Below are 19,724 nucleotides of genomic sequence, written 5' to 3'. Positions count from 1 at the left end.
GCCAGTCAAAGTGGCCACGCCCCCAATAATGACTGACTTATAACTACAGCTGTTACGAAGCAGCACGTATACAACAGACACTAAAGAAATAAACGGTTTTCAAAGTGTTTTATTGGAGCCCATCAGAATCCTTTATATGGACGAGGAGCTAAAGTTTCAGAGAAAAGCCTCTTTAGTAATGAAGGTTGTCGACGGTGTTTGAAGGAGATCAGAAGTATTGTGTGGGGTCGATCATCCTGTCGCACATCTGGACGTGGACGTGTGAGGTGATTCCCGGATAAACGCTCTGCATGGGCAGCATGGTGCCGATCCTCTGCCCCTTCCTCGCCGTTCCTGAGGTTCGGTCCGGCCTCACGTAGAACAGCTTGAAACAAAGACCTGCAGGACACAAACGCAACGCCTCGATCAGCGAATCAGAACCAGGATCAGTAAGTCTGTCAGTGCTGCTGTGCGTGATGACCCACCCTCTCCTGACAGGTTGATGCCCTCGTTGATGGCTGCCTTATTGGGGTCGGTGTAGACGGTCAGTCTCCCGTTAAGAGTCACGTCAAACGGAGCGTAGACAGCGTCGCCGTCGCTGCACTTGATGTCCAGCCCTTGGTGGGGTCTGGTCCCCCTGTAAGCAGCAGACATCCAGCTGTGAGCAGCTGTGCCACATCGTCCACACCAGCCTTACAACACAAACGTGATCTCTGAGTACCGTCCGGCTCCGTACTGTCCCTGTCCCCATCTGTCCGACGTCCTCCGGCTGTTTCTCGGGTTACTGCTGCACAGCTGACCGAACTTCACGCCGTCACACACCCACAAAACAGCTGGACACACACAGATGTAGACTTTATGGACACAGCCTTGGGCTTTATTACAAACCTTGTCAATAAATTAAGTTACAAAGTGGATTTGGTCTTCTAGAAACAACTTCATATTTAAAAATGATCTTTGAATTGTTAAACGTCCTGAGAGAATAACAGCGTGACTCGGGTGATCAGCTGATTGTAAACACTGTGATAACACCTGATCAAAGGTAAACAACATCACCTGGTTACAACATCGGTTCATCTGTTCTTTCTTTAAAAGGTGAACATTTTGTTCTGTTTTTAAATAAGTGTATTTAAAAACATGCAAATCAAGCTTTTACCCCAAAAGTTACATTGTTACACTGCAGGTGTAACAATGTCACAAAGTCACAAAGGTCAGTTTACATTTAAATTTCGTCCTTCTGTGTCATCCACAGTGAACTTTCACAGGCTACATGCTGTTTTCAGAAACAATACGAGTTCAAAGAAGCTGTGACGGTTGAATCTCACCCAGTAACACGAGGAGGCGTCTCATCTTCAGCTGCGACCGTCAGGCTGAGCGTCTGCTCGCCGTCTCGCAGACTTTAAAGGCTGAAAACAAACAAACACTTTCAGGAGTTTTCGTTATTTCGCCACAGCGGAAAACCGGCAATGATGAAACTCAGTGTTTGCATTTGTGTTGCATCAGTCGCTGTGCAGACCTGATGATCCGGCTCTCTGCAGCCAGCAGCTCCGGCTCACATCACTGTTGTAATAATATTTAATATTCAGTCTGCTTGTGTCTCATGAATCACACAGATTCAGGATTTCATCACGACATCAAGCTGACGCTCCTCAGTGTGAATGAGGAGCGTCAAATGATGATCGTGTAAAACATGAATAACACGACGACGTGACGACTTATAAAGTTTGTGCTGTCAGTGAGTCTGTGACTGTTTTCACTTGTTTTCTCACTTTTGTCTTCAGCCGTTGTTCCGAGAAAACAACAAGTTCATCAGCTGAATGTGACAAACTGAGCAGGACCACGAAACGTGAAACCCTGGAAACGTGTGACCTTTGACCCCTCAGACAGCAGCTGTCCAAACACAGAGTGAAAATCAGTGAAAATCATCAGAGTGTCAGTTCTGATGGGTTCAAAGGCTCGGCCGCAGTGACCATCGCGCATGCGGGGTCCTCGAGTCCACAGGTCAAAGGTTAATCTACAACATGTGACCCTGAGAGGTTTGAGTTGGCATCTGTGGTTCCCTGATGTGACCTCGTCTCCACAGCACAGACTGAGTGAACGCACCGAGGTCAGAGGTCAGAGGTCAGGACCACAGCAGAGTCTGTGCTGAAGCTGTTTCTGTGACAGTGAAGAAAACTCATCTCGAGTCTGAACCAACACAAACGTGTGCGTTAAAATCTCTGAAGGAAAACACACCTCACACTCTGTATCCCAGTTCCCTTTTAGAAAGTGTGTGTCAATTTGAGGGGGGAATTAAATTTAAAACATCCTCGTATCCAAGCAACATTAAAAAGTTTTTGCATCTCTGTGTGTGGAGTGAAGCTGTGCAACAGACTAAGTAAAGATATACAGCAATGTCCGAGCATGACGCAGTTTAAAAAGCGGTTTAAGGATGTGGTTTTTACAGGGTACAGGGACGAGGTGGAGATCTGATCGGGTGTTCTTGTCTAATATTTTCATGTGTGTGTGGGTGCACGGGTATGTTGGTGTGGGTATATATATATCTGTAGGTTGTGTATCCTCTGAGGTGTTAATGGGGTTATTGAAAATGTGTAAATACGTATGTATGGATAGTTAGAAACATAAAAAAAACAAATACACATGACATATAATGTAATTGCAGAAATAAGGTATTTGTGTAGTCTATTGATTACTAGATAGTGGAAAAGGGGCGGGATTAAATAAGCTCATGCTTCTTCCTTTTTGAACATGAAAGTTATTTGTAGTTGTTTTTGCTCGTTTTCTTTTTGTTTTGCTTTGTTTGTTTGTCTCTTTTAATTCTATGTTGTTGTACTTTTTTAACATGTTCAAAATAAAGATTCAATCAATCAATCAATCAATCAATCACTTTATTTTATTCTCCATTAAAACTGTTTCTATACAAACTTTACAAACGTGACAATCACAACACACACGCAGACACACACCTCACACACACACACACACGATGTCCTGGTCACACGGGGCAGAGACGGGCTGACGTGTTTCTTGGTCACATGACAAAGGTCGGCGTTTCTAATAAATTTGCGTTATTCGCGTAACCGTGACAGCGAGTCTTTCTGGATAAAAGTGAAAAACTGGGAAACGTAGCGATGACCTCACATCTGCACACCCGCCAGCCCGGATGACGAGCGCTGTCGTGCGGTCAGTTGAGCGTCAGCCCCTCGCTCACGGGCATGTTGATGTGGGCGGTGAGCAGCGGCGAGCTCCTCCCCTCGTGCAGGACGAACACCTTGATGATGTCAGAGATGCCCTTGTCGCTGGTGCACTCGACGAAGGTCTCCACGGGGTAGATGAGCCCGGGCACGAGCAGCGGGATCCTCATGTAGGGGTTCCTCATCCGGTACAGGCCCTCGTCGTACAGGAAGCTGATGGCGAGGTTCGTGACGGGCCGGCACGCCGCCGTGTTCTGGACATTCAGGGTCAGTTTGAAGGACGGGCCCAGCCCCTGCACCACGGCGTTCATCTTCAGCGGCTCGGCGAGGCTGGCGGACATCGGCGTCAGGCTGGACTCCAGCGCTTTGACGTAGGCTTTGGCGGCGGCCAGCCGCAGGCGGCTCAGGTCCATCTGGAACGCGCGGTGCATGGCCACGCCGCTCTCCCGCTCTCTCAGCGTCTGGTCCACGTACAGCTTCGTCTTCTTGGGCACGTTGAGGCGAACGCTTTGGGCCAGCGGCGGGCCGGGGGCGCTGTCTCTGTCATCGAACGTCGCTGTCCTCTTCAGGATCTTCACCATCAGACCGCCGCCCTTGGTGGTCATGATGAGGGTCCCGTCCTCGCGGCCGTAGCGGCCGAAGCAGATGCTGGTGACCACGTCGGGGGTCTTGATGGTGCTCAGCAGGTTCTTGTCCCGGTACAGCTGCACCTCACAGTTGGCCAGACCCACCAGAACCGCCTGGAAGCCCCTGGTGGGGAGGTCCATGGAGGCCACGGTGATGATGGGCGCGGCGAGCACGGTCTTCCAAAGCTTCTTCCCCTGAACATCAAACACAAACATGGTTTATCGCGACCGCCCCCCCCCCCCTCCCAAGTTCTGAGACTCACAAACATGTGGCTGCAGGGGCGGGGCTTACCTTCTGTGTGAAGCCCTGCAGGGTCTCGTCAGTGCAGCCGACCACCACGTTCTTCCCGACTCTCACCAGGCCGACGGCGTGAGACGACAGCTCGATGCAGTACTTGGGTTTGTCCGACTCCCTGAAGGACGCACAAACGAGGAAACGTGTGTCAGCGTCAGGGAGCTTATTGTCCACACCGACAGAGTGGCGAGCAGTCCGACATCAACGCAGCAGCGCGACCACAAAGTCTTTATTACTGGACCGTAACATTGGTCAACGATGTGCTTCCATTTCTATCTGTTAGCATGAGCCCACTCCTCCCATTTTACAGCCTTTATTGTGAAAGGTGTGCCTCACCTGCGCAGGATGTAGATGCTGCCGTTGCGACACACCGCCGTGATGCGAAACTCCACGTCGAATTGACCCGTCACATCCAGGATGGTGGGGGCGGCCGGCAGCGACATCTTCAACACAAGGGTTCAGTTAAAAAGTGACCTTTGTCTTCTTTATGTTTGCTCTCAGTAACCACGGAGACGACCGGTGTTCGGGGCGGGGCTTATTTTCCAGGACGTCTCAGAAATGGAGCGACTTTACCTTGGAGAGGATGATGAAAGCTTCGGGGTCGAGAACGAAGACCTCGCCGCTCTCCGTCCCGATCACCAGGCAGCTCACGCCGTCCTCATCTGCCATGTTCTTCTTCAGAGTCCCGATGCAGGTGATGACCGTCTGAAAGAATGAGCCAATGGGAGCATGAGCTGGGGGCAGACACTGAGAAACTGCTACCTGTGTATTTAGACCTTTAATGAGGCGCTGCTCCCTCCTTATGTTCATTTGTCTTTATGCTCCTGAACTTACAGACCAGATGATGAGCCATCGGTCAGAACTGCATGTGGAGTCCCACAGGGACAGCTTGTGGGTCCTCTTAGGTTTGACTTTTCAATTAACCTGTCAGATGGTTGAAAACTAACCAAACTAACCTAAACTAGTCTAACTAAACTGTGAAACGTCTGTGAAGGTTCTCAGTCATCCAGGTCATCGTAGTCAAAGGAGCTTGCAAAGAAAAGCGTCTGGACTTCTTTGAGTTACTTGAAGATGTTTCACCTTCATCCGAGGAGCTTCTTCAGTTCTAAGGTCAAATGGTGGAGAGTCCCAGATATAAACCTGGTGGGAGTTTCCCCCCACAGAGGGACAAAAGGACCCCCTGATGATCCTCTAATCGCCTGAGCCAAGGTGTGAAACTGGGTGTGGGTCCCAATCAGCCAGAGTTTCGGGTGAGTTCATTGTGAAACCTGGCCCCACCTTATCATGTGATGTCCTGAGGTCAGATGTCCCAGGATGTGAGTGGGCGTTAAGGCGTCTGGGGAGGAACTCAAAACTGGATTATAGATGGCAGAGAGTTGGTGTCGTAAACCACCGCCTCTGTTCAAAGATGGTCGCTCACAGTGGACATAGATGCTTCTTTCACTCCTCTTTCAAACCATCTGTCCTCTCTGTCCAAAATGTGAACATTGGCATCCTCGAAAGAGTGACCTTTAACCTTTAGATGCAGACTTAAAGAAGTCCAGACGCTTTTCTTTGCAAGCTCCTTTGACTAAACTGTGAAATCTGACATTGTCACGAACTTTGAAACCTGACCACAAACAGACTTACATTTAACAAAATGTAAAACATCACCTGCTGTAAAGGTGAGCATTTTGAAAAACGTATGTGATACATTAGATAACTACGAAGCACCAGCCCTCCGTCCACAGGCCCGGCCGACATATCAGCAACTATTGGCCAATAAAGTTTTGCACTGTCAGCGAGAGAACGTCTCGCCATTCAAGATTCGAGACGCTTTACTTGTCACGTGCATGGTCATACAGGTGTAACACGCAGTGACATGTGACCTGATACGCTCCTCGACTGTGCAACGAACAAAGAGACAGAACTTTATATACAAGGAGGACATTATGTGCAGCAAGTGGGTGAGTTGTGTAAATAAATAGAAATAAAATCAAATAAAACAATGTGGACAGCTTGTGTACGTTGCGTGAGGAGGGTGTTAACGTGTCTTGTGCTGTAGTGAGCAGCGTTCTGCTGTAGGATCACTCTCTGGAGAGCTTTTTGGTCCTTCACACAGCTGTTTCCAAACCACGATGTTCTGTGTGAGGATGCTCTCCACAGCGCCTGTTTAGAAATCCTGAGGATCTTTGGAGAGACTGAACTTCCTCAGTTGTCGTAGGTGGTACAGGCGCTGCCTAGCCTCTTTGGTCTGGACCTGAATGTGGGCAGACCAGGTCAGGTCTGAGGAGATGTGGACACCAAGATACTTGAAGGACTGCACCCTCTCCACTGGAGCTCCATTGATGATAATGGGCTTGTAGTCTCTGTGCTGACTCCTTCTGAAGTCCACCACCAGCTCCTCGGTCTTGCCGACGTTCAGCTGGAGGTGGTTGTCCCGGCACCACGATGCCAGATTCTTCACTTCGTCCATGTAGGCCGCCTCATCGTTGTTGGAGATGGCGCCCAACACCACTGTGTCGTCAGCAAACTTCACAATGGTGTTGGAGCCGCGGGCGGCCACACAGTCTGAGGTGTAGAGGGAGTACAGCAGTGGCGAGAGGACACACCCCTGTGGTGCTCCTGTGTTGATGGTGATGCTGTTAGAGATGCATCTACCCACCCTCACCACCTGAGTTCTGCCAGTGAGGAAGTCCAACACCCATGCACACAGACGGCTGTTGAGTCCCAGATCCCTCAGCTTTGTGAACAGTCTGCTGGGCACTTTTGTCAGTGGCGAGACTTGCGTTGTAGGTGGCGGTCTTGGTGTTCACTGCAGCGCGGATCGATCTGTCCACCCACGGTTTCTGGTTCAGGAATGTCACGACTGTCGCAGTGGGGATGATCTCATCCACTAGCATGTTTACGAAGCTTACTGCTACATCCGAAACCAGCATTTCATCTCCCTCATAGCTACTTCATCCCTCCGAATGTGTTGTTTATACTCTGGGATGAGGAAAATGGCGTTGTGGTCCAACTTCCTAAAGGCCGGGTGTGAAACAGCCTTGTAGCCCTGCTTGTATGGCGTGTAGCAATGCTCCAGTATCCTCTCACCCCTCGTCGGACACGTGATATGTTGGTGAAAGGTCAGCATGACTTGTCCGAGGTTCGCTTCATTAGGTCTCCTACTACAACGAGGGCTGAGCCCAGATCCCCATTTTGAAAGGCACTCAGCTAGGGCTGCCACGATTAGTCGACTATCAAAATCGTCGACGACTGATTTAATAGTCGACGCGTCGTTTGAAGCTTTGTAAGATCACAAAAGACGCAGGAATAAGTAGTAGGATTTAAGAGTGTAATAACGGACTGAAACAGAAGATGGCAGCACTGCATGTACAAGGATGCCAGCTGCCGTTAAACCCCGAAGAAGAAGAAGCTGTGTCCCAGAATTCATAGCGCAGCCCAGCTCAGTTTCCAACAATGGCGGCAGCTAGTTAGTTTTAATATTACTCTTATTATTCTTTCTGGGTCACAAAATAAACGTTTAACATATTTTCAGGCGAGAATGTAGCTGTGTAAACCTCAAATATCTGCTCAGTTTATCAAGACACCACATATTTACAAAAGCCCTCCGACGTTTTCGGAGACGTCTGTTACCCACTAGCTTGATAGCTAGCCGGGGGCTAGGCTCACTAGAGCCGTGAGAACACCGGACTCCCGGCTTCAAACCCACCGCCGTCTTTCGCTACTCAGGTTAAACATGATATATAAGTCACTTAGATAACTTAAAAATGTTATTGTTTGGCTTTTTTTAGTATTTTATTTGTTCCTGAGTAAATCGGTTTGGCTGAGATTAAAGTTATAGTTTTTACACAGCTGAATAAACGTCAAGCAGACAGCTGATTATCAGAAGTGTGAGATGCTCGAGAATTTACTCCAGTGTCCTGTTATATTTTAGATAGCAAGGAGTAGGGATGGGTACCGGTATCCGGTGCCATGATGGCACCGGTTCTGACATAAACGGTAGTAACCAGACCGAAAAGCAGCGCACATTTCGGTGCTTTATTTCGGTGCTTTTTTTCCTGAGCTGTGATACACTTTCTTCTTCCTTACATTTGTATTGGCGGTTGGCAAACAACTGAAAGGTGCATTACCGCCACCAACTGGTATGGAATGATACACTTTAGATTCTAGCCAATCATTTTAAGTTTCCGAGAATAGTAGGCGGGTCCAGGTACGTACGTTCTTTTAGAGCAGAACTACAGATTAAAAATGCCCAAGGCGAAGCGTCAAAAGTCTGGCTGTACTTCACAGCAAAAGATGCAAACTCAGCAGCTGCAACAAGTGCTTTAAGCTGATACTGTGATGCTGTCAAAGGAGGTAACACCTCAAATCTGATGAAACACCTGGCGACGCATAGTGTTTTTTTTAAAAGCCGAGAAATGCACCGTATTTGATAGCTTGCTGCGAGACCTCACACCGAGCACATCTACTGCTTGTGGGTTGCCTGTTATCGGACCCGGAATTAGCAACATCCCCCAAAAACCCGAAGAGGAGAGTCCTGGCCCCTAGCCCTGCCAGTGTAGCAGAAATGATGAGGATGATGATGCAGCAGCAGCCGTTCTTCTCTGCGTGAGTAGCTTAATGTTGTTCGTGTGTAATTTACGTTGAGTAGGCTAACCACGTTATTACATTAATGCATGTAAGGTGAACTAGCAAACACCATCATAGCTACATGCAGCTGTCTTCTTGTTTGATGGCAGATACTCCCTTCACCCTGGACAAAAAGGCTAAAATGACCAAAGAAAAAGTGGAAAACAGTTAAACATGAGAGGTTTTTGGACAAAGTTTGTGTTTTTTTTCCATTGTTTAAGCTGCTTCCAGCCAAGAATGATACCATATATGCCCCATAGCTGCAGAAAAGGCTAACATTGTTATCTTTTTACAAAAAAACAGCTGAACATGAGAGGTTTTTGGACCACTTTTGTGTTTTCCATTCTTTAAGCACCGGTTTGAGCACCGTTTAAGCACCGGCACCGTTTCAAAAGTACCAGTTTGGCACCGGTATCAGATAAAACCTAAACGATACCCATCCCTAGCAAGGAGTTTATTAAACTTCACCGAAACAATCTGCAAATTTCATTAAAATTTAATAAACTATCATCTTGTCTTTATTTTTAGTTAGCACATACCTTAAACACTTAAAGCTGTAAGCTAATGATAGTTATATAAGAGCAGATGCTGCTGGTGCAATAAGCTGTACGTTTTACGTCCAATGGATGATGATCTGACTAGTCGACTATCAAAATAATCGTTTGTGGCAGCCCTTCACTCAGCACATCATGTAGTTCGGACAGACCCATACCTGTGTCCACTTGGGGTGGGATGTAGACCACTGCAGCGATAACCGAGGTGAACTCACGGGGAAGGTAGAAAGGGCGGCACTTAACGCTCAGGAATTCCAGATGTGGCGAGCAGCCGGTGGAGAGAGTAGAAATGCTCCTGGGGTCACACAACTTTCTGTTTTGTTCGACTCTGCCGTTCTGTCTGCGCGGAGCACGAAGAATGAATCTGACGGAGTTACGGCATGGTGGGGGTCAGCCATGTTGCAGTCCCTCGTGTCACGCTGGAAGGTGACTCTTGCCCTCAGATCATCTAGTTTGTTCTCCAACGACTGTACATAAACAGCAAGATACTGGGCAGCGGTGCGCCTGCTGTCTCAGTCTGTTCCGAACGCCAGCGCATTTCCCCCGGCGTTTCTTTGTTCGGCGCCTGGGGTGAGCGTCCTGTCCATTGTTGTTGGCCGCACCGCGTAGTATCTCGGTCGGCCATGATGGGTCTGGTTTAAAAGTGTCCAAGATCACCGATGTTGAGAAGGGAACTACTGTCATAAACTATAAAACTAGAAGTTCCTGGAATGTATAACAAGGTAATAAACAAGTAAACAGGTGCACAGTCTGAGCGGAGCGGTCAGGAAGGCGTCTGGACGCGGCTGCGCCATCTTGTAAATCATTCTTTGATTTACATGATGACAGAGTTACAGATTTATACAGCGAACCATCAACACAAACAGGAGCTGACATGTGACAGAGGTAGAAGAAGAAAACCAAATGAATCGTAAAGACAGATTTAAAAGGACTGCGGTGATGTCATTGTGGACGATGCGACCTGGGAGTTACCTGGCGCTTGATCGGCTGGTGTTTGTGCAGTTCAACAAACTCGTCCATCTCGTCGGGCTCCAGAGACAGGAAGTTGAGCGAGCGGACCGACAGCGGCACGTCGGCCTTCCTCCTGATGCTCTCCAACATCTCCTTCAGGGTCAGAGGGTTGATCTGCCCCTCCTTCACCTGCTGCCACACATCCTGACCAATCAAAGCGCAGCAGCACGTCACGGGTACATTCAGGTGTGTTTACAGTAAAAAGGACACGCTCACTGCTTTTAAATGACATCAGGGTCAGTGTGGTGATTTCTGACTAACATTCACTGAACAGTAGCTGCTCAACATCAGGGCACAGTGACGTCCTGTTCAGGCTTCAGACTGATCTAAACGCTCTACTACTCCAGAGCCTGCATGACATCAGAAAAGGATCCTCCAACTGTAATTATAATAACAATAATAATAAATTTTATTTATAAAGCTTTCAAGACACCCGAGGACACTTTGCAATAGGATAAAACACACAATAGAACAACGACACAATGAAGAACAATAAAAACAAAAGCACAAGATAAAATGAACAAACAGGTTCACAGTGAACATGCAGATTTGAACAGATGGACTTTGAGTTGGGATTTAAACTGGGAGAGAACCAGTGTTTCTTATATCTGGGAGCAGAGCAGCTGAAAGCTCTGCTCCCCGTGGTGCTGAGGCAGAAGGAAGGCACAGCAAGCTGGATAGAAGGAGAAGATCGAAGTGAGCGGGTAGAAGAGATAGTGCTTAACAAGTCACAAAGGTGAGGAGGAGCGAGGTTATGAAGGTGAGCAGAAGAAGTTTGTATATTATCTGGATTTTCACTGTGAGCCAGTGAAGTTCCTGAAGGACAGGTGATGTGCTGGTAGCAGGGATCTGGTGATAATGCGAGCAGCTGAGTTCTGAACTAGTTGAAGCTTATGGAGGGATTTTTGGGGGAGACCATGCAAGAGAATTGCAGTAGTCATATGGGAGGTAACAAGACTGTGGACAAGAATGGACGTAGACTGGGTGGAAAGTGAAGGACATAATCTGTTAATGCTGCGTAGATGGAAGTAGGCAGAACGGGTGAGATTATTGATGTGAGATTTATAGGAAAGCGAACTGTCTAGGATGACACCAAGGCTCTTAACCTGAGGAGAAGGGAAAACTGAGGAGTTATCGAGTGAGAAATGGTTCACCTTCAAAAGGTTGGATTTGGTGCCAATAAGGAGGATCTCAGTTTTATCCTTATTGAGTTTTAGAAGATTAGAACCCAGGATAGAATGGTCTGTGGTCATCTTCACATCTGCTACAGCCAAACAGAAGATGAAGTGCCTGGAGATGAACATAACTGGACCCTGGTTCATTTAAGGACAAACAGTCCTTAAATGAACCAGGGTCCCCATGATGTAGGTAATACAAGCACACACATACACACACAGACAGACCTGCTCCAGCGTGTTGATCTCCAGGCCAGGCAGGGTGAACTTGAAATATGGCCGCAGGTTCTTGTAGACGTAGATGCAGGGTCCGGAGGCCACAGCGACAGCGGGGATGCGGGGCTCGTGCAGGTCCATGAAGAAGGCGACGAGGCCAGCGGGCAGGTCAAGCAGGGTGCTCTCGCTCATCAGCGCCGTGCCGCGGTACACCTTCAGCTTCATCCCCGACGACCCGGAGCCCAGATCCCCGACCACCAGCCGGTTCTCCCCGTCCCCGCTCAGGTCTGCCAGGTCCACGCAGGACGAGAAGGTGTAGATGCCAGCCACCGGGTCGTAGTGAGCGTCCAGCCACTTCCCTCCATCACCACTCGACTCAGCGGAGGACATCACAGCAGAAGGGGCAGGTGAAGCTTTATTCACACGGGGTCGTCACAGGAAGAGTCCTGAGCACAGACCGTAAAAACATGGAAACAGCTTTCTGGTCGGAAACCGCTGTAGTCTATCTGAAAGCTACCAGGTGGCGACAGTTGTAGCTGAGTGGCTCGTTTTGGTCACGCTGAATAAAAATGAAATGTGTTAGCACGGCCTCCTTCACTACATCCATGAACCTCCTCTGAGGTCTTCCTCGTCTCTCCTGCCTGCAGCTCCATCTTCATCCACCTTTGGCCCATATAGCCACTCTCTATCAATACCTGAACCTCTGCTCCTTCCACCTGGTCCCTCTCATTCAAACACCTTTCATACCTCCACCCTCCAGGCTCTCCTCCACTCGCTCCTTTCTCTCCCCACAGATCTGCTTTTTATTTCACTCCTGGTTTAATAACAGTTTGTGATGTGAGAGGGCGCTGTTACCTACACACACGTGCTGCTCTCTCGAGACGCAACGATAGTTAATCGTTGTATGTTAGTCTCTGTCAGTATCCTCTGCCTCCTGTCATGTGTGTTATTAATCGACCCCTCTCAGCTCGCGTACCGTGTTTGATGGATCTGATTTCCAGAACTCTCTCACCTGTTAGAGGTGAATCGCCACACTATGAGTTAATCAATAGCAGCACTAAAAATAATTCCCCTCCTCCCGGGTTGTCTCACCGTTGTCAAGGCAACCGTGTCGCTTCGTCTTCGTCCTCCGCCCGTTTGCTTCTTTTCGCGGCGTTTCTTCGGTGGAGCCGCTGCAGCTTCGCCTCACGGAGTCACTTTGGTCCCGATAAAGAGGAGTAAGTCCAACTGGATCTGCTGCAGTCAGCATCTAATCCCCAAATCCCCTTCAATCCTCCTGCCCGTTACCGACGCTACATGATGACGTCAATTTCATGCGGCGGTGTTTTTTTTTTGTTTGTTTGTTTTTTACCGAACACGAATTCATACATAGAAGAAAATTCAGTCGAAGAGAAGAGACAATGAAATAAAGTTTATGTTACATTTTTTCTAAAAGGGCTGACAGCTATTCTTAATTTCAAATATGACGGTTGATTTCTTTAACCACACTTGTTCATTTGTTACTGGCTTCGATAACTTATTTCTATATTTCTGAAATAAATAAAACTCCAAACTCGACAATCACTAAACAAAACCAGCAACAACAAAAAAGAAACACTATATTGATCTCGCGAGATTCTATGTGAAGGCAACAACGATTCCGTGACGTTGCTTCGTATACGTTCTCTGATTGGTCGTACTGTTCTAGTTTAAAAAGTAAACCGCGGAGAGGACAGCGCAGCAAGGCCGACAGGCAGTGATTGTTTCTCATGTTTGCGGTAGTAAATAGAGTGTGTGTGAAATAAAATATACGACACGTGAGTTCGAGTTTCATATAATATTGCTTTAATTCGTAATCCTGTCATTTAAAGCGAAGTTCCGCTTTGCTGAAGTCGTAAAAACGCGTTATTGAGGTGGCTAATGCTAACAACAAAGCTAGCGGAGTGTAAAAACGGTCTTTGTTTACCTTCTGTTTGCTGTTGTTTCTTTGTGTTTGTTTGCTGTGATTGGTCAAAGCTGTGATTTACTCTGAGCTGTGTTTGTGTGACTGTGGTGGCCAGTTTTAGTCAGGCTGTTTACACTCCAGTAGCTTGTATAGGGGCAGTGCTGGAGTCAGGCCGAACTCCATTATAATTTCTGGGAAATTAAAACTCGTTTGAACCTCAGTCGCACAGAAGCCCGCTGATCATGGGAGACATGTTTAAAGGCAGCACCTCATCCAGCTGGTAAAATCGGCGCAGATTAAAGCTCTATTAGGCACTCAGCGGGGGTCTAGGCTGCCTGTGAGCTGTAGGTAAAACTCCCCGCGGGGAGACTTTGATAAAACGGTGGTTGATTGGACTGATGTGTTTGCAGAGAGAATGGATTCCAGTTTAGCTGGAAGGCCGGAGAGAGTGGGACCAGTGGAAGTGGGGGACATAAAGAAGGACCTGCTGGCTGAGTTTTCTGCCATGCCAACACAGGTAGGTCCACCACGGTCTGCCCTGAGCTCGGACAGGCTGTAGTACATCACGGACCCATCCATGGGACTTGCAGAGCAACGTCACACTGTGCTGTTGTTCCTGCGCATGTTTAAATCAGAGTTTCTTCCTTTGAACCACATACACAGAGAGATCCACAAACACCACAAACTGTCTTCCACACAACGAAGATCTCTGTGGTCCTTTTGTTTGAAGCCCACTGATGTGTTTAGGGATTATTCAAAGCATCGGTGCAGTCACCATTAACAGTGATGGTTTTCTTCCAGTTTGCTGTGAAATCAGAACCATTTTCTTTGTTTTTTGTTTATTGGTTTCCAGGAAATTTCCCATTAAAAGCATCCAGTGTATTCATCCTCCATGCACACACATGCACATCTGTACCTGCTGTTCCCTGTAACATGCTGTCGCTGTCTGATGGTTACCTGTTCTAGAGTTGGATGCAGGTCATGTAACTGATGCTGCTCTCTCTGCAGGGCGACGCTCAGGAGCAGTCAGAGAACCTGCAGGTTTACCTGAGGGTTCGACCCTTTACTGCAGCCGAGAGCGGCAGCGGAGAGGCACAGGTGACACACACACACACACACACCGCAGTGTTTTACAGGGATTCACTATTCCAGCTTTCTCCTACTCTGGGTGTCTACAGCAGAGATCAATGGATCGATACCAGTTCTGTATTCCTCACCGAGGAGCACGCTGGATGTCATTCAGTTATAAACAGAGGACTGATGTGAGACGCAGGTGAAGCTGGCAGGAACCAAACTTCCATTCAGTCGCTCAGCAAAGCGTCACTAAACACAAATATTAAGGAGGAACTTCTTCCTCACATAACGTTTACACGCAGGGGGAAACTTTCTTATTCCTGATTCATCATCGGTTATGGATCAGATCTGTCACACGCACACCGCCACGTCTTTGTGACCTGCTCACACACCTGGACCGTTCACAGTCTGTAGGCCTGAATGAGCAGCGCAGGTGTGTTTTCCTCTGTAGGACTGTGTGACCATCGAGGGGCCGGACACTGTGGTCCTCAAGCCTCCCAGGAGCTGCCAGTCAAACCGACAGAGCGACAAGTCCCTCCCACAAACGGCCCAGAGGTTCACCTTCACGCAGGTACGTGTCACCTGACCGGAGCTGTGCACACCCGACCCACTTGCTTCACGCTGTTGTTGCCGCGGTGCCTTCAGGTGTGCCGTTTCTGTCGTGGTCGTATTTCAGGTGTTCGGTCCGGAGGCGAGTCAGAGGAAGGTGTTCGAGGGCTCCGTTCGGGGTTTGGTCCGAGACGTTCTGCAGGGAGGAAACTGTCTGGTTTTCACGTACGGAGTCACCAACGCCGGGAAGACCTTCACCTTCCTTGGTCAGAGCGCCGCCCCCTCCTGTCTGCCATCACCCGCCTCTCTGCCCGACTCTGACTAACTGTCCGTCTGTCGCTCAGGTCCGGACCACGACTCGGGTCTGCTGCCCAGGTCTCTGTCGGTCATCTTCAACAGCATCGACGGCCGCCTGTACGGCCGCTGCGACCTGAAGCCTCAGCGCTGCCGAGACTTCAGCAGACTGACTCCAGACCAGCAGGCGGCCGAGAGCAGCAGCAAGAGGAACCTGCTGAGGATGTTAAAGGAGGTGAGGCGGGCGACGGGGAGCGTCGCAGCACGGTGTGAGTGCGTGCGGCGAGCTGAGCTGTCTCTGCTTCCTCTCCACAGAGTGACAGAAGCGCGACAGCTGGAAGGTCGGCGTTCCTCGAAGGTCAGTGACTCTGATTTAATCAGGATGGGACTAAAAGCTGGAGAAACGTCGAGCTTATGATCTTTGAAGGTGGTGTTAGGCGTGATCACTGATCTGTGAAGATAAACTGCAGGAGTGTGTGTTATTAATGTCACCTCACACTGATTTACTCTGATGAAACAAACAGTCGTCTGCAGATCCTGGCTGAGAGGTTGATGTTTGAAGCTTTGAATTATTAAAGAAAAGAAAACAAACGGACGTCTGATTGACTGTAAACTTTAAAACGAGCTGTGTGTGTGTGTGTGTGTGTGTGTGTGTGTGTTCAGGCTCGTCTCTGAGCAGTGACAGCAGTGTGAACAGCGTCTCAGAGGCCGACAGCTTCTGTTTGGACGTCGACTCAAACGTCCGTTTCTCCGTCTGGGTTTCCTTCTGTGAGATTTACAACGAGAACATCCACGACCTGCTCGAACAGGTGACACACACACACACACACACAGAGTGGGTGTGTGTGATCCCAGTACACAAACACATTCATGTTTTGTTTGCACATTTTCATCCTGAGCCTCTTTAAGTAAACCATTAAAACAGGAAATAACAGTAAATCCATGAAGACCAAACACACACTGCAGACTGGACACGTCTGAAATGTACACAATAAACCAACAAATGACCCAGCGTACATTAAAGAGGAAAAACATGGATCCTTGCAGACATGCTGCTCTGACCTCACCGGCGGCCTTGATGATCTTAGCTGTGATTGGCCGTCATTGGCTGAATCCTCAGTTTTATTTTGTACAGCTGAAGCTCTGCCTCACTGAGACGCCTGCAGCACGCGCTCAGTCCTGTTATTGGTTGGTAACAGGTCAGCTGGTCCTTATAAAGCCAGAGAACAAAAAGAAGTGCAGGCAGAGGCGGTGGAGCCTTCTTCTTTCTGGTTGGGATGTCCCCTTCAGTGAAGGTGTTGACATGGGCTGTGTCCCAATTCAGGGTCTGCAGCCTCAACGATCCTCAAGGGCCGCGTACTCAAAGACCGCTAAGGACGGAAGTGCGAGGCTTGTGAAATGGGACGGTCTAGCCTCCGTGGCGCTGCCCAGGTTGCCTAGCAACCATGATACTAACAGCTGGAAACGTTTCATACAGCTTTGTTTGACAGAAATGAAGGAGAAAATCTTTTGTTCGTTTGTTTGTTTCTACATGAGCTTTGATCATTCTCTGATTAAGCTCAGCTATTGAACGGCGTATATTTTAAAGTAAAGGCTTTAAAACCAAGTTAGTACAAACGTCACTAATGTCACATGACTTTGCCGACATGTGGCCAACAGGAATGTTTTAATGTTCTTCGTTATTAAACATTTGCACATAAATAAGTGACATAATATTCAGTACTGACTTAAAGTTTACTCTTCGGGCGCCCCTCATCCGCCGTTTTTTTTCGGCAAAATTATCCACACCCACCGCCGCGCTATGCATTCTGGGATATGTTGGGCCACGAAGTCTACACCGCCACGTCCTTAAAATTCAGGGAAATGAAGGACGCGTTTGAGGGCCGCATTTCGAGCAGCCTTCGCATTGGGACAGCCTTCGTCGCATCGCAGTGACGTAATCGGCCTTAAAATGCGACCTTTAAGGCTGCAGACCCTGAATTGGGATACAGCCATGGACACCGGGCATCAACGGTGTTCAGCAGTCACGACCTCTGACCTGTAGGTTCTCGTCCCCGAGGGCTGGTTTCTTCTGCCTGCACTTCTTTTTGTCCTCTGGTTTTATAAGGATCAGCTGACCCGCTACCAACCAATGACAGGACTGAGCACGTGCTGCAGGCGCTCACACACACACACACACACAGACACACACACAGACACACACACACACAGTCACACACACGTTCCACGCTGATTTCAGTTTTCTCTGAGCACGGCTGCCTTACTCTTTATTCCCTCAGTTTACAGCTGCTTTTACTGCATGCGTGTCAGATGTCTGTGGTGTCGGTGCAGCTGCAGGGGGCGCCGTGCCTCCTGTGACCATGTGACTGACTGACTGTGTGATGTTCAGGTTCCCGGCGGCCAGCAGAAGAGGACGGTGCTGCGTCTGTCTCAGGACGTGAAAGGAAACTCGTTCATCAAAGGTAACACTCGCTCTCACAGACGATCGAGGGTCGGAGTTCGTTTAGTCCGCAGTCACGTCCCGCCCAGCTGTCGCCACGCCCACTGAAACCACTGCAATATGTGAGCCACACACAGGAAGTACTTTAAATCCATGACTGTCGGCGGGCGCGACAGATTATTATGTTGAAATCCAACCTGTTACACGGATGAGACAGAGCTGATCATTAATGTGATTAAATTTGTTTGTTTCTCACGCCGGCTGCTCTGTTCCTCACAAACGATCTCTGCGCTTTTATTTTGAAAGTTCCTGCTAGGAGCTGAAAATAAATAAGTTGATTGTGACACTGTAGGTTACCGTGACGATGATAACCTGCCGTGGTCGACACGAGATATTCACCATCACGAATACTCGCGTGGCTGAGTGCGCTTGTTGTCATGGTGTTTCTAAATCAAAGTAGATGGCGAGGCGCCGAGGCTCGCCGCGCCGTTTAATGACTGTGTTTGCGATGTCCCTCAGACCTGCGTTGGGTCCAGGTGAGCAGTTCGGAGGAGGCGTACAGAGTGATGAAGATCGGGAAGAGGAACCAGAGCTTCTCCTCCACCCGCCTGAACCAGCTGTCCAGCAGGAGGTCAGCAGCAGACGCCGCCGCCCTGTTTCCACCTGCGGTTGTTTACCCTCAGTAACGCCCACTCTGTGTTCTGCAGCCACAGCATCTTCTCCATCAGGATCCTGCGCGTGGACGACGTCGGCGTTCCCAGAGTCCTCGGCATCAGCGAGTAAGTCGGACTCGCAGTTCTGCAATGAGTGTGCGGCGGAGGCGGGGCGTGTAGGTGACGCTTCTGTATGTGTGTTCAGACTCGCGCTGTGCGACCTGGCCGGGTCGGAGAGGTGCTCGCGGACGCACAACACCGGCGAGAGGCTGAAGGAGGCGGGGAACATCAACAGCTCGCTGCTCACGCTTGGAAAGTGCATCCACGCCATGAGGCTCAACCAGAACGCCAAGTAAGAGTCACACCGAGGTTTCGTTTGTGCACGTACCTGAGTGCGTGCATGTGGGCGTGGCTGAGCGTATACCTGTGTCCTCGCTGCAGGTTTCAGCACCACATCCCCTTCAGGGAGTCCAAGCTCACACACTTCCTGCAGTTCTTCTTCTGTGGTGCCGGGCGGGTCTCCATGGTGGTCAACATCAACCAGAACTCGTCGTGCTTCGACGAGACGCTCAACGTGCTCAAGTTCTCGGCGCTGGCTCAGAAGGTCAGTGAGCGTGTCAGACTTCCTGTTTTCATCGTGAGACCTGCTGGAAAGGTGTGGTTGAGGACTGTTGACACATTCCCACCTGGGCGCAGGTGGTGGTGCTGAACTCGAGGCCGACGGTCCCCGACGGTCCCGATTCCTCCCAGAGGTCGGCCATGGAGCTGTCGCTGATCATCGACGAGGCGGACTGCCGCAGAAACGTGGCAGGGAGGGGCAGAAAGAGCTCGCTGGTCGCCTGGGAGACGAGCCTGGAGGACGTGCTGGAGGACGAAGATGGCGAAGAGGGTGAGGAAGATGGGGAGGAGGAGAGCATGATGGAGGGAACGGTCCTGGAGGCAGGAGGCGAGAATGAGGAGGAGTGGGACGTGACGATGGAGGAGGAAGAGAAGGTAACGATGCTGAACCTGCTGATGTCATCACTGATGTTAGCTTTCAGCCGCTTTCATTAAAACGTCAACGACGGCGTGCACATCCTGATGTTTATAATGCCGCCAGGAGTCCTTGCGCTTCAGTCGGTAACGT

General features: G+C 49.3%; 3 protein-coding genes across 12 annotated transcripts in view; 1 reads left to right on the top strand and 2 right to left on the bottom strand.

The window, feature by feature from the left end:
- Window positions 1-91: 91 nt before the first annotated feature.
- Window positions 92-1,403, bottom strand: LOC146512052 (leukocyte cell-derived chemotaxin-2-like). The gene is made up of 4 exons (XM_085169424.1): window positions 1,305-1,403; window positions 701-812; window positions 465-616; window positions 92-378 (listed from the first exon to the last, which is right to left on the bottom strand). The coding sequence occupies exons 1-4, from the start codon at window positions 1,327-1,329 to the stop codon at window positions 209-211; spliced, it is 459 nt and encodes a 152-aa protein (XP_085025550.1). The 5' UTR covers window positions 1,330-1,403; the 3' UTR covers window positions 92-208.
- A 1,449-nt stretch (window positions 1,404-2,852) lies between these two features.
- Window positions 2,853-13,257, bottom strand: bbs1 (Bardet-Biedl syndrome 1). 5 transcript variants are annotated; one of them, XM_085169408.1, is made up of 8 exons: window positions 12,757-13,257; window positions 12,524-12,676; window positions 11,677-12,223; window positions 10,235-10,417; window positions 4,668-4,799; window positions 4,431-4,537; window positions 4,092-4,212; window positions 2,853-3,994 (listed from the first exon to the last, which is right to left on the bottom strand). In XM_085169408.1, the coding sequence occupies exons 3-8, from the start codon at window positions 12,052-12,054 to the stop codon at window positions 3,164-3,166; spliced, it is 1,752 nt and encodes a 583-aa protein (XP_085025534.1). In that variant the 5' UTR covers window positions 12,055-12,223; window positions 12,524-12,676; window positions 12,757-13,257; the 3' UTR covers window positions 2,853-3,163. The 5 variants fall into 5 exon arrangements, with proteins under 5 accessions (XP_085025534.1, XP_085025531.1, XP_085025535.1 ...); XM_085169405.1 differs by lacking the exon at window positions 12,524-12,676 and having other exon boundaries at window positions 11,677-12,110; window positions 12,757-13,256; XM_085169409.1 differs by lacking the exons at window positions 12,524-12,676; window positions 12,757-13,257 and adding an exon at window positions 12,677-12,752 and having other exon boundaries at window positions 11,677-12,110.
- Window positions 13,258-13,290: 33 nt separating this feature from the next.
- Window positions 13,291-19,724, top strand: part of LOC146512050 (uncharacterized) — a 14,282-nt gene continuing 7,848 nt past the window's right edge. For 2 of the 6 annotated variants that reach the window (XM_085169403.1, XM_085169402.1), the window contains exons 1-14: window positions 13,291-13,460; window positions 13,999-14,105; window positions 14,597-14,686; window positions 15,114-15,233; window positions 15,339-15,477; window positions 15,556-15,740; window positions 15,821-15,863; window positions 16,169-16,314; window positions 17,895-17,967; window positions 18,465-18,576; window positions 18,653-18,724; window positions 18,804-18,950; window positions 19,040-19,202; window positions 19,295-19,591. In XM_085169403.1, the coding sequence (XP_085025529.1) occupies window positions 14,004-14,105; window positions 14,597-14,686; window positions 15,114-15,233; window positions 15,339-15,477; window positions 15,556-15,740; window positions 15,821-15,863; window positions 16,169-16,314; window positions 17,895-17,967; window positions 18,465-18,576; window positions 18,653-18,724; window positions 18,804-18,950; window positions 19,040-19,202; window positions 19,295-19,591 (1,689 nt within the window). In that variant the 5' untranslated portion in view covers window positions 13,291-13,460; window positions 13,999-14,003. The other 4 variants (XM_085169401.1, XM_085169399.1, XM_085169404.1 and 1 more) reach the window with 3 other exon arrangements.

The sequence above is a fragment of the Neolamprologus multifasciatus genome, chromosome 8 (genome assembly GCF_963576455.1).
Source record: "Neolamprologus multifasciatus chromosome 8, fNeoMul1.2, whole genome shotgun sequence".
NCBI classification, from domain to species: Eukaryota; Metazoa; Chordata; class Actinopteri; order Cichliformes; family Cichlidae; genus Neolamprologus; species Neolamprologus multifasciatus.
The sequence above is the reverse complement of the archived record's forward strand: the minus strand, read 5'-3'. Positions and strand labels throughout refer to the sequence as shown.

Bases quoted from the DNA above. Each gene is read 5' to 3' on its own strand.
- bbs1 (XM_085169408.1), bottom strand. From the start codon at position 12,054: ATGTCCTCCGCTGAGTCGAGTGGTGATGGAGGGAAGTGGCTGGACGCT. The intron at 4,800-10,234 runs GTAACTCCCAGG...TCATTCTTTCAG, and splicing joins ACCAGCCGATCAAGCGCCAG to ACGGTCATCACCTGCATCGG. The intron at 4,213-4,430 runs GTGAGGCACACC...TGCGTCCTTCAG, and splicing joins AGCATCTACATCCTGCGCAG to GGAGTCGGACAAACCCAAGT.
- LOC146512052 (XM_085169424.1), bottom strand. From the start codon at position 1,329: ATGAGACGCCTCCTCGTGTTACTGG. The intron at 813-1,304 runs GTGAGATTCAAC...GTGTGTGTCCAG, and splicing joins ACGCCTCCTCGTGTTACTGG to CTGTTTTGTGGGTGTGTGAC. The intron at 617-700 runs GTACTCAGAGAT...TGCTGCTTACAG, and splicing joins GGACAGTACGGAGCCGGACG to GGGGACCAGACCCCACCAAG.